At 40.6% G+C, this 15365-nt stretch overlaps 1 protein-coding gene across 1 annotated transcript in view; it reads left to right on the forward strand.

Annotated features, from left to right (window-relative positions):
- Positions 1-15365, forward strand: part of TENT4B (terminal nucleotidyltransferase 4B) — a 42729-nt gene that overhangs the window by 9778 nt on the left and 17586 nt on the right. The window contains exon 2 of the mRNA XM_074583092.1: positions 12417-12540. Within this exon, the coding sequence (XP_074439193.1) occupies positions 12417-12540 (124 nt within the window). The remainder of the gene's footprint in view (positions 1-12416; positions 12541-15365) is intronic.

The raw sequence follows: 15365 nt of genomic DNA on the forward strand, positions 1-15365 counted from the left end.
CGGTCATACTTGGCAGGTATGGGAGCACAGGAGGAAATTTTCATGTTGATTTTTGCCTTGAAGAGATAGTTCGTTATTTGAGGTAAGCAGCTTCTTCACATGTACCTCTGCTTCCACCATCAGGTGGAAGCGAAGTTTGTCTCATCGAGCTGTTTCCTCTTACGGGATAGTTTTTGAGATTAGGCAGAAAGGACAGCGCTGTCTTGCTTTTGTTGTAATTACATTGTACATCAGCTGCAACCGTTTTCTTAGCTAAAATCTATCTAAATTTGAATTCTTCTGAAGCTGCCCTTGCTACAACTTGGCCAACTTTGACAGGGTACATACAGGTGGTAAAAGGTAATAAAGGTAATGTTTCAATGGCAGTAAGTAGCAGTGTCAGCTCCTGGCATAACAGCACCTTGGAGCAGATGAAGAGAATAACTCTGTGATAGCAAACTTCCTCTCTCCTTTCTTGTATAATGTGGTATTTGCCTGTAGGCATTAAGTCACTGAGCATTATATGCTGGAATAGTTCACTTCAGCCTCTGCTCCTCTGAAGCCTACCTGCTTCAGGCGTGCTGGAACACGCTCTTTCAAGTTCCTGTTGATTCGGCCGTTTGTGGAGCTCGCAGAGATCCTCTTACCTTTCTCTGGTAGCTGGTCTCCACTGCAGCCTCTTCTACTCAAACTTTTGGGACCATAGACACATTTGCTTAATCTTTGAATTATTATTGAAGTTATATTGAGAGTGGTTTCGGTGAGTTGGATGAATCTTGAGCGGGTCTCAGAGCTCAGCACAGCCCCTCGCTCTCCATTTGCTGCTTTTGTTGGGACACTGCGCACAAATGCGTTAATGCTCAACTTGTGGGCAGTGTGAGGAGCTGTGCCATGCTGGGGATGTCCCGTCCTAGAGTGGCTTACAGCGTTCACCTGCCTGGTATTAGGGCTGGGTCAATTGTGAGGATTTAACTCAAACCATTAAAGTCCCACTTTTTCACCGTGTGCTGATTCTTTCGTCCTTATGTCCAAGCAGAACCCAGCAATTGAGGTGGTTGCGTGAAATCATTTATAAGTCCTCTTTCAGCATTTGTTGATGTCTGTGAATTTTAGGATTTTGGACTCATGGAAGGTATTTCAGTGAAGTATTTTCTAGGCTTATATTGGTAGTTTTCAGACAGATGTACTAGCTGAAGCTTTAGTGGAAAGAAGATGATAAAATCCATGATTTGATCTACAGGCTTAGTCAGGACTGGCTTCTACAGGTACTTTGAAGGACGAGACCAGTCACCTACATTGGAGGAGGAAGCATTTCTTCCAGTTCCTGACATCAAAGCTCTTGAGCGTGCATCTCTCTTGCTGGACTAATAGAGGTGACCTCAGGAAGCATTTGTCTGTGACCTGCTTAGGCATTCTCCCTTTCTGACAGTTTCTGTTCGTAGCTTTCTATCTCAGAGTGATAACCAGAGCAAAAGGAGGCTGATGACTCTCCAAAACATTGTGCAGGTTGAGTGCTGCTGCTCCAGGCCCTTGGTTTTTCTGGTGCCCGTGCATCCTGCCTTGCAAGTGGGAGTATCTGAGCACAAGAGAACAAACCAGAACGTGAACAAATAGTTTCTAATATATTCCTTTAAGGGAACATATTACTGTGTCATGAGTCCCAAAAGGAATACGGCGCTGTTTAGTCTGAACATAGTTCACTGTGCGCACCTATACTGTAAAGATAACAAATAATTAAAGTAAAAAGTTACCTGAGATGCTCCTTGTACTTTGCCATAGTATGTGTGCTTGTTCCTCCTCCTCCAAATTCCACCCACTTCAGTGGCTTTTGAGCGTTTGGAACCGCGAGGGAGAAGTGCTTCTGGGATTTGAATTTTGCCTGCGTATGACAGCAGCACCTCTAAACTTGTATCGGTACTGGAGCAGAGTGTCACCAAAGTGCAGAAACAACTAATAAACGGGTGGTAAGCTGGTTCGGAACATGTGCCAAACAGATAAGTTGGGGTCACTGTCCATTTTGCTTGAAGAATGTAAATTTAACATACAAACTTAAAACCTTGTGGTTTTAATATTAAGTGCTAATTTCAAATCTTTTCATAAGAAGTTTTGCATACTTCTAATATAGGAGATGCGACCAAAGTGACTTGTGGTTCACTTTTTCATTCATTGAATGTTCCAAAATGCTGTGCAAAATTCCCTCCTCTCAAACAAACAAACAAAAAAAAAGCCTCCCCAAACTGTGAATGTTAGAAAATATTGGAAAGCTTTAGGAATCTGCATTGACTTTCCAGGTGGCTTACTGGCACTTCACATTTAGTTTGAGAATGTTCTTATGCTGGAGCTGAAAAGGTATTAACAAACTGCAGCTGTGTCTAGTTATTGGACTTAATATTTTTATATTAAATTATTGTAAGTTTGAGCTAGTGTGTTACTGAAGCAGAGGTATTTGGAGTTTTATTCTGTTCTTGGTTCTTCTGGCCTCCTTAGCAGCTAAACAGCAGGCTTGCTGCACAGATGGATGTGAGGTGGCTTTCTGGAGTTAGCCCAGTGCGTTACTGGTTTGCAGGGACAAGGGTGTAAGCAGTACCAGCTGCAGGTAGGAACTTGGACTTTAAACAGCTTTTTGATTTGGCTTTGAGGTGAACAGTGTAAGCCTGGGGTTATGGTAGTGTCTCCCTTCCTTCTTAGGGACTGGGGTGGGCTAATTTTGGGTGGATGTTTGAAAGTTTAAATCAACTGTGATGGAAGGAAACGGGAGACAATTACATTGCTCTCCTTCCTTTCATTTAACTAATCTTTCAAGTCAAATAATTTATCAAGTCATAAGCAAGAAGACTTATTTGCCAGGCAGAACCTGCTGTGTGTGTGAAAGTAGAGGACGTTTCTCCACTCTTCTGTGTCAGAAACCCCTGTTTTGAGACCTGTGCCAGGTTTGCCTGGCTTCATGTTGGGTGACCCGCCACTCACGCAGCTGTTTACGTGGTGACAAAGGTCTCTGGTGCGAGTTTTTAGCTCCGATCAGTCTCCAGATGGAGATCTTTTTCCGAGCACACAGTATCCATCAGAAGCACTCATCGAAAGTCAGCCTGCGGGGAGTGTGTGAGTCTCACCTCTGCCCAGATAGAGTGCGGTGTCATTTATTGGCAGGTCACAGACTGTTTGTTTATGTGATAATGTTTACTACACTGACAGAATAGTAGCAATATGCTAGTGATGTATAAAGAACTCTACTGGTAGCCTGGCTTTATGAAGACGAACAGAAAGGCGTATTAGCTGACCTGCTGTATCACTCTGTTCTGCTTTGATAGTAACACCACTGGTGATATTTGCAAAACTGATCTAATGAACTTTTTTTCCTTTTTTTTAACTCCTTCTCCCACCTGTTGTGCTGGTGCAGAAGCGGTCAGACCTACTCGCAAGCATTGCAGGGATTTGCTGTCTGTAGCTTTCGTTACAATCCTAAGACAAACCCAGATGCACCAGTGTTATTGGGAAAGTTCAGCTAATATAAATTGAACTGCTACTGATAGTTACTTTTACTTCTTGTTAAGCTCCTGTTTAAAAAAAGTTGAGTTGAGAGCTTTTTAAGCAAAGGGAATTGTCAGGCTGAGAAATTACTAATTCCCCACTACAGGAAATAGGTACCTTTAACTCCTCTCTGGTTTTATCTGCTTGGAAACTTAACCCAAGTTGTAATTACAGAATGTATGAAGTGCATGCTAACAGTTGCGCTTTAAACTTAAAGGCGCTTAAAAATATATATCTGTATTTTAAATTATGAGGTTGCAAACTACATAGCTGCTCTGCGTATGTAACTGTTCCAAGAGACTAACACTTTTCTACAAGCGAGCTAAAGGAAAACCTGGTGGTAGTATTTTATAGGAGATGTTGGAATTACTGGTGTGTTTCAAGGTAATTAGATATTACCAGAGTTGAAGCCTTTTTGTCATTATGAAATAAACCAGCTATTTCCCATCTCTGCTCTTCCCACTTTGTTTTTCCTGCACAAAACCTTTCTCTCCTGCTTCCTCGTGTTCTTTTGTTAGCACTTTTTCTTTCAGCTCAGTTGAGGGAGCGGTTTCTCTTAATTATTTTTTTTTTTTCCCCCCACTCGTCTGTTAGCAAAACACATGCCTGGCTTTGGCAACCTATTGCCTGGGAGAAGAGAAGCAGCAGACTCTCACAGCACTTGCCTACAGAGATGAGGAGGGATGATATGTAGATACTTTCCAGGGAAGAAATAGAAGGTTATTCCCACACAAGTAGTGATTCAGCTAGATTCTTTTAATGTACAGTATGATTAAAAAAAAAACAAACCACCAACAATTGGAAGTAAGGGTGCTTCTCAAAATGGTCTTTCCAGTTGTAATTTGATGGTTTTGCTGGGAATGCTGTAAAAATAGGGAGCGGGACCGAGTATGCATGGGTTTAAAAGCTGGTGGGTCAGTTGCAGAGTTACACTTCAGACTGCTTATTGGTACGACTAATTCAAGCATCTGATTTATAACTATGGTTCAGTAGGACTCTTTTTCCTCTTAAAAGACAAATTTTTGTACAAAAAATTCTAGTACATCTGAATGTATTATAAGAAGACAAAGCACACGTTGCAGTTTATAAACAGACAAAAAATGCTCGCCTCTACCTTGGTAGGAAAAGGACTCTCTTACTTCTTGACTAAAGAATGTGCTTGACTGTTTTAATTAGAAATAACTTGAATGAGTTTAAAGAAGATAGCATTCATCCTGATTGAAGCAAAGGGCCTATAAAATAAATAAAAAAACTGACAAGGTGGGGATAACAGTGTAAATAATTGAAAAGAAATGCCTGCATTGCTTCTTTCTCCTGTGTTCTAATACGTCTCCGCTACACTTCGGCCGTTTCCATAAGGCAGGGCTATTTAAGTGCCTTTTATGATGCAGTTAAACCTGTAAGTTAATGTTAAATCCAGAACATAAAATAAACCCCCCTACATTAATTGGAGGGATTTGGGGGGGATGGGTGTTGATTGGCAGGAAGAAAGAGGGGACTATGCAGTATGCTTTCAAATATTTGCACAGGATAGAAATCATAGGTCTTGTAATGTAAATTTAGTGGCATCTTTTTTTACTCTACAGCATTTGAAGAAATGTGCATGATCAGTCCACCATAAATTGTTGAAGTGAACAAACTAACTCCATTCAGAAATGTGTTTTCAAACTCAGTATCAGAGTGATTAATCCTGAAAGACGTTAGTCCTGAAAGCAGGATCTGGGTTCCTGAATCACTTGCCTATTTGTGAAAATTTTGCCCTCCCTCAGTCCTAAAAGGCAATCTGTGAACTAATCGTCAGACAACAAATGCTAGTTGGAAACGTCAAGCTGTTCTTGGGCAAATACTGAAAGTTACTCAAATACTGCTTGGTTGCCACAGGTGGTCTTCTGGATGTAGCTAACACTGCTTGAAGGTGTTTCTTCCACTGGCTTCTTCTTGCCCCTTGCCATCATGGTGGAAGCGACGAGAGGTTCTCCTGGGGCTCTTAGAAGTTGGTGGTGGGATTTAACGTGGCTAACTTTGCCATACATGGATCTGGGGGGTTTATGTAATCCTGTTACGATAGACCTTGTCGCTGAGAAGCCGGGGACTGATAAAAAATGCCTGGGCTATAACAGAAGGGAGCAGAAATAAATGTTATTTGCCTGGCTCTCTGCTAAGTGAAATTCTCCATTTGCATCTTAGGAACCTGTTTATACAGTAGATATCTTGATTTTTAATGTTGTTTAGTAATCATATGGCAGCGGACTACCTGTTTTTTCTGCAAGCCAGTTTTTAGGTAAACTGTGAAGAGATGGTCTGTGAAGCTGTATGTCTGAACTGAACTGAAGGAAAAACGTGTGTGATCAAAAACCCAGCTCCTTAAGCTTCCCTGCTTTTGTCAGGTTACTAATACAAACATCTTTTGAGAAGTTTCATTTTAAAGCTCCCGTAGTGCATATGTGGCTCAAAATATGGTTCATACATGACCTATAATATATTGATACGGTTCAGTAACTAAGCGTATAAAAAGTGATGGTCAGAGTCTCTGAGGCTTTTGAAAATTGTTTTCTTTATTATGCACAATTTTAGTTTCTTATGAAGTCTGATGTATCAGTCACCACAAAACTTAACTGCCTATAAATCGCCTGCAGGTGCAGTTAGGTGGTTTTTCAGTAGCTTGAAACCTAGCAAATATTAAAAGAATTTGTATGCTACAGAGAGCCAGGTGGTAGGGAGAGGGAGGACCTCAGCAGATGCTTCATGTTTACAGTTCTCTTCACTACTCTAATGTTTGGTTTTGCCTGAGTTTGTAGGTGGGAAAATAATTCGTGATCTTCGCAGTGTCTGCTGTTCCTGCTTTTGTTATTCAACACATGTAGATGGTAATAGTAATCTAGAAATTATTTTATTAAGCTCGTGGAAGAAAATGTTAAAAGTGAAAGTTATTTTGGGAAGCTGCTGCATTCCCCATCTTGTGGAGTGTCAAGGTTGCTTTTAAAATAAATATTAAAATAAAAATAAATAAAACAGTGAGGGGGAGAGGGAGGTTTGGAGCGCTCTGTGTCTTCCCTTTATCTTAGTTACAATTTTGTTCAAAACCACTTCAGGACCAAGTAGGTCGCACACAGGAGAGGGAAAAGCTTTGTTCAGTTCATGAAACTTACAAAGGATAAGAATTTCCTGCCATAATTTGTTTTTTTTTTTTTTGTTGTTTGTTTTTCTTTTTTTTACAGTTGCAAACCCAGTACAGTCTTTTTCTTAGTTAGACACTTTGGGAAGCTTCAAACAGAACTTATTCGCTCTCCTCCTGTGCAATGCTAGCTTTCGTCTCGGGAGTGGAGGGATGGATGCAGTTAGGACTCTTTTAAGTATTGATGCTTGCAAGAAGCTAAAATACCTCCTGTTCCTCCTTCGCATTCTTCCCCAAAGACGCCAAAGACGGTTATAAACCTGAGATTCTACAATATTTCTCCTTGTTGCCTTTGATTTTTTTTTCTTTTTTTTTTTTCTTTTTTTTTCTCCAGAGGAGACATAAAATGGTAGGGGCGACAACACTGTCCTATAGGAATTATTCATTCAAAGAAAATTCAGATACAAAAGGCTTATTTGGTGCTACAGGGGTACATTGCAAATATCCTATCCAAGTGTGAGTATAAAATCAATAAACTCTTAAATCAGAAGGGGTTCATCTTAAAGCATAGAGTCTGGGAAGGCAAAAGTCATCTGTGTGTTCATTGCTTACTTCTGCTCACTGTCTGTGGAGGTGCTAAATAATTTAGATATTCATCATTCTGAAAACGAAGCTTCCTTCAGAAAATCCTGCCAAAGGTTATATTGTAGTGCGTGAACACTATTTTATTTTTTTTGCATATGGTTATTATACATTGTTTTAAATTATCTTCAGTGACGTTGCAAATGTCATTTTCTGTGCAACAGAATATATATGCCCAAGGCAGAGGAAACTCTTTGGGATGGATGAGCAGAATTTTTAACTCGGTCGTTTTTAAGAGTTGGAGCAGAAGCTATGGGTAACACCCTGATGAGAGAAATTAGAACATGCATGCCTGCATAATTTCTCCTGTGAAATGAAGAGTGAAGAAGAGCCAGAGGAGAGTGGAAGTATAACACAATTCCAGAATGACAAAAGCAGAAAATTTTTCAATTAAAACTTAACACTCTGGTTAGCATAATACTGCATGTTGGCATGCAAAGGCAACGCTTAAGTGCTTTCCTGTGGGTAAGGAAACCCGTTCAGAATTACCTGTATCTATCTGGCTGCCCGGGGCAGGCAGGGAAGCTCCAGGGCATGGTCCTGGTCAGGGCAGCTGCTGGTGGGGCTGGGAACTGGTGGTGTTGGGTCAGCTTCCCCCAAGCCATTGAGCTCTGTGGGCACAGGGGGCTGGTCATTTAGTCTATATCGGGGTCCTAGTGCAAAGTGAAACCTATAGTACCTCCACTTAACGTTTCATAAGGCGACGTGCCTCCCAGTATCACTCTCGGCTCCAGTTCTGGATGTAGAGCGATAGCAAGTTGTGCTGGTTGGTGTCTCAGGTAGCTGAAGGGCATAGTCAAGCGTAGGTGCTTGTCCCTCTATCTGCCTGCGTGCCGTGCGTATAAAACACAAACAACATTTTATTTGTACATGATTATTTTTTAATTGATTGTCAGAGGTGCGGTAAGATTCATACTCCAGAATAACAACATCTTGGATATAAGTAAGCTATTTTGAGAACCCTGAGTTGCACACTTAGAGCTCTAAGTTGTGCTATGAAATAAAGCAAGGTGTGATCAAACTACAAAAGAAATGTAATGCGCTGTGTTCCATAGTGCTTGCATCTGCAACAAAGCTGCAGCTTTTCACCTAAACTGCTTGAGTCTAGCAGACTTGTCTTTCTCGTGGTGCTATTCAGTGATGGTACGGCGGGAAGTCCTTCTTGTGATTACAACTTCTGCAGCCATAATTTATCTTTTACTGATGCATCACTATCCCTGTCGGGTAAACATAACAGACTCGACAATCCAATACATTTAGTGGCTTCTCTTCTCTGTAACTCTGTTCAGTCTGTGAAATTCTGATGGAATCAGCTTACTGGGCATGAAAACAGGGTGTGATGCAGCTCACACTTTGTTATAAAACATACTCAGAGAAAGTGTAAGAGACTATTTTATTTTTCTTTTCCCCGCATGTTAAGATTTCCTGAAGTATAGGACAAAGACCCACTCATTTACTGCTATTTGCTGTAATAAATACAGTGAACCAATGCTCTTAGGCGTTGCAGAGAACTCTATCCATGCATCCTAAGTGGGTCTCGGGTGTTGATATACTTCAGTATGACTATAAAGCCAAATTAAATAATTTCTCTGTGGTGAAATCAGGTTTATTACAGTGTAATTTCCTTCTAAAAACAAGTCTCCTTTTAAGGACTTTTATCTAAAATAACTAATGAATGTAATGGCATTAAATAATAAAATACTGTTATGATGCCAAAAATAACTTCTTGGTCTCTTTGATCTTCATTTCGGCTAAAGATACAAAATTCCACTAGAGGCTCTTGTTAAACAGATTCCATTAATCCAAACAAATTGTTTTGAAAAACAGCGACTATAATAGATGTTGATTAAGACAGTGAATAACCTTGAATTTTAATTTTCAATACAGCTTGAGTTAACTCCACATTAATTGGAGTCACGCCTCTAAGTCATGTTGTACTGCTCTGAAATCTGCATGTGGCTACTTCTGTTTGTCTTGCCTTTAATTAATCATTCTCTTATTTCTTGGCAGTGGCCATTTTGGGCAGGGAAATACGGTTCCAGGTGTAGTCCTGAGCCTTTACAGCTTCTGCCTGCCTTGTGCATGCTGGGGCTGTGCAGCCCAGGCAGTCCTGGCAGCACAGAGTGCTGGAGCAGATGGAACGCAGATATCTCTGTAGTATTTCCAACTGGTATGCTGGTGGGGACTTTTCTATCAGTCTTCAAGCATTCTATTACTGAAAAAGTTCAGATTTTGTTTTTTCTGCATTATTTAGTAACATTCACTGTGTGTGTAATACAAGTTTGTGTGTGTTTGCACGCTGCTTAATTTTCTGTTTTGCCACAGAGCTTTATATGACTACCTAGGAATAAGACGGATCCCATTTAAAGAGATGCAGACATATGTTATTTATGTTTAGAAAAAGAAATACACCTGGTTCTGACAACACATCGTTACTTTATGTGCTTCTGAAGAATGCACCAATTGATATAATTATCTCGATTAGGAGTGTTAGTGGAGTTAGTAGAGTTAATAAAGAGAAGTGCCCTGAGAACTGCCCTATCTGTGTAGCTTGGCCCTTTGCGCACTTTGGGGACCTCATTTCTGATTGCCTTGTTCTTTCTAAGTTCCCTTATGGGGCAGGGGAACAATTAACTCCCATAAAGCGGAAGCCCAGGAGCAGCTGGACCCACTAATGACAGACAGTGTGGATTTGTGCTGTGCCATACATGAATTTCTCCCCCGGGATAGTCCCTCCGTATTATCCCAGCACATCTTGTGCCATTAAGTGCCCTCAGACAACGTGGTGCCACTCCTCATGGCGCGCAGTGCACGTGTGCTCTCGATCTTACGTTACGAAAACATTGCCCTGGGGCAGATCTTGTGCCTTGTGGATGTAACAGGTCTGTTCCGGCTGGTCTGGAGGAGCGGAGGCAGAAAGAGGGCTGTTGCTTGGTCAATTCCCCGCAATGTAGCCTGCAAAGAAAGTGAAGAGTTTTCCAGATGTGGTAGGAAGCCATGGACTGATTCCCAGGTCTTCCTGTAAGCTGGTTCACCAAATGACGGTTGAAAAATAACTAGAGTTTGATTATCAGGGTTTTGCTTACTTGTTGCTCCTGTTTTTGGATGCTGCCTTAATGGTCAAGCACGTGGAGGCTAAATTAGCAATTCAGTATGTGTCATTGGTGGTGGGAACGGAGAACTTCATTGCCGGAGTGCTCAACTTGTCCAGTTCTTGCAGTGGGAGATCTGAGTTCAGTTCTTGCAATGGGAGGATAGCTGTAAGAAGGTTTAAGTGCCAACACCTTGAACAGCAGCAAAGAATAGAAGAACAGGAGATGGCGGAGGAGTCAGTGCCCATGTAAGGCATGGCAGTGGTGGTTTGGAATCTGCACGTTAACCCCAGCTTGTAAACTTCCAAGGAAAAGCAAGAAAGCAGCTGTAGGAGGCAGTAAGAAATTTCCTAGCAATGTCAAAATACACGCTGAAAACAGCATTTATCAGTATGAATATTGCAGCTGCTTTGTTCAGAACATCCTTGTGGTACGCGAGATGATGCGTGTGAAAAGGGCTTGGTGTGAGTGTGGCAGTAAGGGGGAGAGAGAGGAGGGAGATGGCACCTTGCATTTTTGCAGGAGATGTTTTGGGGAGGACTGTGTTATTTTAGGTTTTAGTTTAAGCATTTGTAAGGCTCCTTCTGTAGGTGTCAAAGGAGGAGAAGCTTCTCCAAAGGTTGATTTAGAACAGCTAAATCAGGTATCTGTCTGGATCTCCCTTTGGAGGAACTCCGTCAGAGGAGTTTTTTTCTCTTTGTGTTGGCTATAGAGAGCCTGTGGTGATGGCCACCACAAGTTGCTAGGCTTTTTTGACTATTCCCCTAACTGTGCGGGGGTGAAAAGTAATGTAAATATTTTATTCCTCTGTCTCTGAGAGAGAGAAGTTTGTGTTGTTCATAACGGTGCAGTATTGAAGAACATAATGCAGACGGTTTGAGTTCCATCCCTATCCTGACTCTGTTAAATATATCTTTCAGATATTTTAAACTGTTTTGTGGACACGTGTATACAACCTCCAATTATTAACATTTGATTTATTTAAGTGTGTGTGCAGTGGGGAAGTATTAGATTCCCCGTCTCATCAGAGGGCTTGCTCTTAATAAATTGCCCTCTTCTGATGGTCCCTCGGAGCTTTAAGGAGAGATACCGTTGCACTTGGTAACTAGAAACAATACATTTTTTAAAAATAACTAGCTATTACTGTAATGGTCATTGCAGGAAACAAATGAAATTAATTTAGCTGCTCTGTGCCAGAGTTCATCTGAATTTTGCTGGAGTTAAAGGGCTGTGTCTGGTTTTTTTAAATGCGTTGTTAGTCAAGACGATGATGATGTGTTTATGATATTACAGCAGCATAGAAATTTGTGGCACTGTATGAAGACATTTTTATTTCAGCTCTAATCATAGGCAATCTAAACATAGCTTACTGACTGTGAGCAGCACATGTAATATGGTAAACTGTCAAATATATGGGTTAACTGTCTGTCAATCAGTTACTCTTCTGAGCCGCTGCTGCGCGTGTGCTACTTATTTTCTTGTTATGGGAAGGGAGTGCATATTTAGTTTAGTGTCTTCTCTAAGCAGTAAAAGAAGTGGTTTTTCTAGCTCTCGTACTGGCACAATTACTACCAGCTCTTTCAAAAGCTTGGTACTGAGTACAGGCTGACGCCTGAAGCTCCCAGCCGCTGCCAAGGGGCTGCCTTGGAAGCGCTGGTTGAAAACCTCCTGTTGAAATGTTTGGGAAGTGTGTAGTGGGAGCTTACAGCTGCGTTCGTAGTTGAAGGCTGAGACATTTATGGTTTACACTGGCATTAAAATACAGAGTGTGACTTTCAATGTGAATTGAAGGCGCTTGGATTTAGATTTGCTTCCATGCTAGTAGCAAATGCAGTGCAATATTGACCTATGGCGTAAGAAACTAACATGAAAGCAAACATTAATCAGTGTTGTGAATCTGATTTTTTTTTTTAATTGCATGCTACTCTTAAACTGCCCCTTAACTAAATAGGTAACTAGGAGCTTAAAAACCGTGTTTGATTAGAGTACTTGCTGTTCCATTCTCCAGTGGGTTTTTTCCTGACTTCTTGTTCTTTTTTTTTTTTTTCTTTCTTTCTTAGTCTTCATGAAGAAATCATTGACTTCTATAAGTATATGTCTCCCAGACCTGAAGAAGAGAGAATGCGGATGGAAGTGGTGAACAGGATAGAAAATGTTATAAAAGAGCTCTGGCCTAATGCAGATGTGAGTAAGACGCTGTTCTATTTGTTAATATAAAAAAGCAACCTTTTGTGCCTCTTTACTTTGTGAAGTATTGAATAATGAAAATACTCTTTATTTTTTCTTATTTAAAAAAACCCAAAAGGATTTCTGGTCAAATGAGAGATGATCTTTATTTCTAGAATAATACATGTCAACATTTCTATCACAAATAGGAACAAAGACAAGTTAGACCTACTGTAGTCAAAGGAAGGGCATAAGGTGTGGCAACATTTAGTCTCATTAATATCTGTTTACTGAGACTAATGGGAACATATCAGGCACGCGTGCATGCTTGTAAAGTATTGTGTTTTAAAAAAAATCTTCTGAAACTCATAGCTTCACTGAAAAAGTCTGTAGCAGGGCTTCTAGTCCAAAGACCTGCGTTCTTGAATAAGTCTATTAAGGTGGAATGCCAGCAATGCCACGTTACATAGACCATGCTGTTTTTAATGTGCAGTTAAACTAAATTGACTTATCTTACAAATTCAAAGGAACCAGTTTTTGGTACAGGAGCAAACAAGTCTGTAGATCTGTGTATTGAGTTTAAAGTCTGCAATGCCTCTTTCCACTGACGATGGGTTTTTGCTCGTACTTCATTCAGTAGAAACAAGAGTTCCTATGCAGAGCTATGTTCTTTTTAAGTAAAGGTTGGATTAAAGAGAAGCCAGAGAAGTTGCATTTACAACTCAGGATGGTTTTATGGGGACACAGTTGGATTTTTAGTGTAATTGAATCTAGTTTAATTGTATCCCTCTACTAACACGGTGTTCATTTCCAGAATGCAGATTTGTAGTTGTAGTCATCTATCTGTAGGTAACAGTAGCTGAGAATAAGGACTTGTTAGCCAGAATAGCAAACCTAATTCAAACAGCAGAATCTTTCATATAAGGAATGCTCTTTGATCCTGCCAGGGTAAAAGTAGTGTTTTGACGTGAGTGACTTAAACCCACTGTTCGTTTCAGATTTTCTTAACCTATTTTTTGGAATGTGTTTTTAGAAACTGGTAGAATATGACAGAACATGAATTCTGTATAAGCTATATGTATGTGGTGTGTGGGTTTGTACGTAAAATACACTCACATTTTCAAGGTGGTTCACGTTGTTATGGACAATGTATTAGTGAGGTATAATATGGAAGTAGCACGCTCCACTCGGTGACAGCCACCTTGGCACAGTTACGATGAGTTGGTAGTCAGTGCCACACACCTCTGGTAATTTTCTCTTTGAGCAAAACCAATAACCTTTCCAAGGGAACTGTGAGAGACCTCAGCGTCTCACAGGTGTTGCATAGCAGTGAAACGCTGCTGTAGGCTCTCATCAAGAGCAGGAGCAGCGGGCTGCCAGGCAATAGTGCAGGAAGCAGTGCGGGTATGAAGCGGTGCTTACTATCATACACCCTGCCAAAGTCCTGTAGTAGGGAATTTCACCTGAATAACTGATTGCTTCAGCCTAGAGAAGATGATGCTATTTCCTAGACAAGTTTGTGTGCTGCAGACTTAACCAGTGTACTGGGGTGGATGGATTTGTTGCCAGGGGATCTTTCTTTGCTACTGCTAACACTTGGAATGTGGCACAGGGACTTAGTGCTTCCGGAGATACTCTAGACTTGATCTGTAAAAGCTAGGTCTTTTATATTAAAAATAATTTATATATATATTTATATACATCCTCATATATACTTATGTGCATACATATATATTAAAATAATTTTTTAATATATATATATTTATACACACACACATATATGATTTTGAGGCCTTGAGGAAAATAGTCTTTAAGCTACTGAAACTGGTTTTTGGAGCCATAATCTGTTTAGGAAGGGGAAGCAAATGGCAAGCCCTGCCACACAGTGACAGCTGACCCCTGAGTGTGGCTGTAATGGGACTGAGCAGAAGCACACACCATGCAGTTGAAAACTGAAATTCACTTTTCTGTTGGTGCCAGTTAAAACTGCTGTGGCTGGCTGTCTTCACTGTTCTTGAAAATGTGGGACAGCAAGAGCGAGCCAGTTCCTCCTTCTCAAGTTGGTAACTGCTCTTCAAAGCCTAACTCTGCATTTTGTCTGCTGCTGTTACGTCGAGGAAGAATTCTCCTCTTGTACGCCCTTCCATTTTCTGGAGGCTAGAAGGGAACTGAAGAGTGACAGCAGTATGCGAGGTTATAACTTGGAAATTACTGTGATGTTATTTTTCTGGTACTTACTTTACAGATCTGCTTGGGAACTGAACTGCTGAACTCAACTGTGTTCAACTTTGACAGTCTTCTGTTGGAATTTTTCAGTCATTTGAGTTAATCACTAACCTTCTGGAAATCTGTGTTGGTTTAGCTACTTGTAAGATTTAAGTTTTGAGTACATGCTCTGAGAAGGTGGAGTGTTATCTGGTCCAATGTCCTCAGCTGTAGCTGTGGTGTAAAGTGATAAGTTAATGTTTAAGCTGTTCATTTTGAGCCATAGATGCAGCGAATCCAGCTAAAATAAACTTGTAAGCTGAACATACACATTTAGTTTGTAGTTTTCACTAAACATGTAGGTAAAACAAGCTCTATAAAAATCAGATACCAAGAAAAGGAAAATCAGGCTTCCTGAATGTAAATATATAGAAAGTGTGTGGAATGTGGCTGTGCACATACATTTTTTTCTTTTTTTTCCTAGTTCCACTTTGGAAAATGCTGAAAAAGCAGATGGAGGGAGGGGTAAAACTAGGTATCCTAAACTGTTACTTTATTTATAGAAGTTAGCAATTGTGTCATTTGCTCTCTTACTCAAGGGAATGTGCTTAGAAGGAAACATTCCTAGTAAGTGAGAA

The sequence above is a fragment of the Larus michahellis genome, chromosome 4 (genome assembly GCF_964199755.1).
Source record: "Larus michahellis chromosome 4, bLarMic1.1, whole genome shotgun sequence".
In the NCBI taxonomy this organism is placed as follows: Eukaryota; Metazoa; Chordata; class Aves; order Charadriiformes; family Laridae; genus Larus; species Larus michahellis.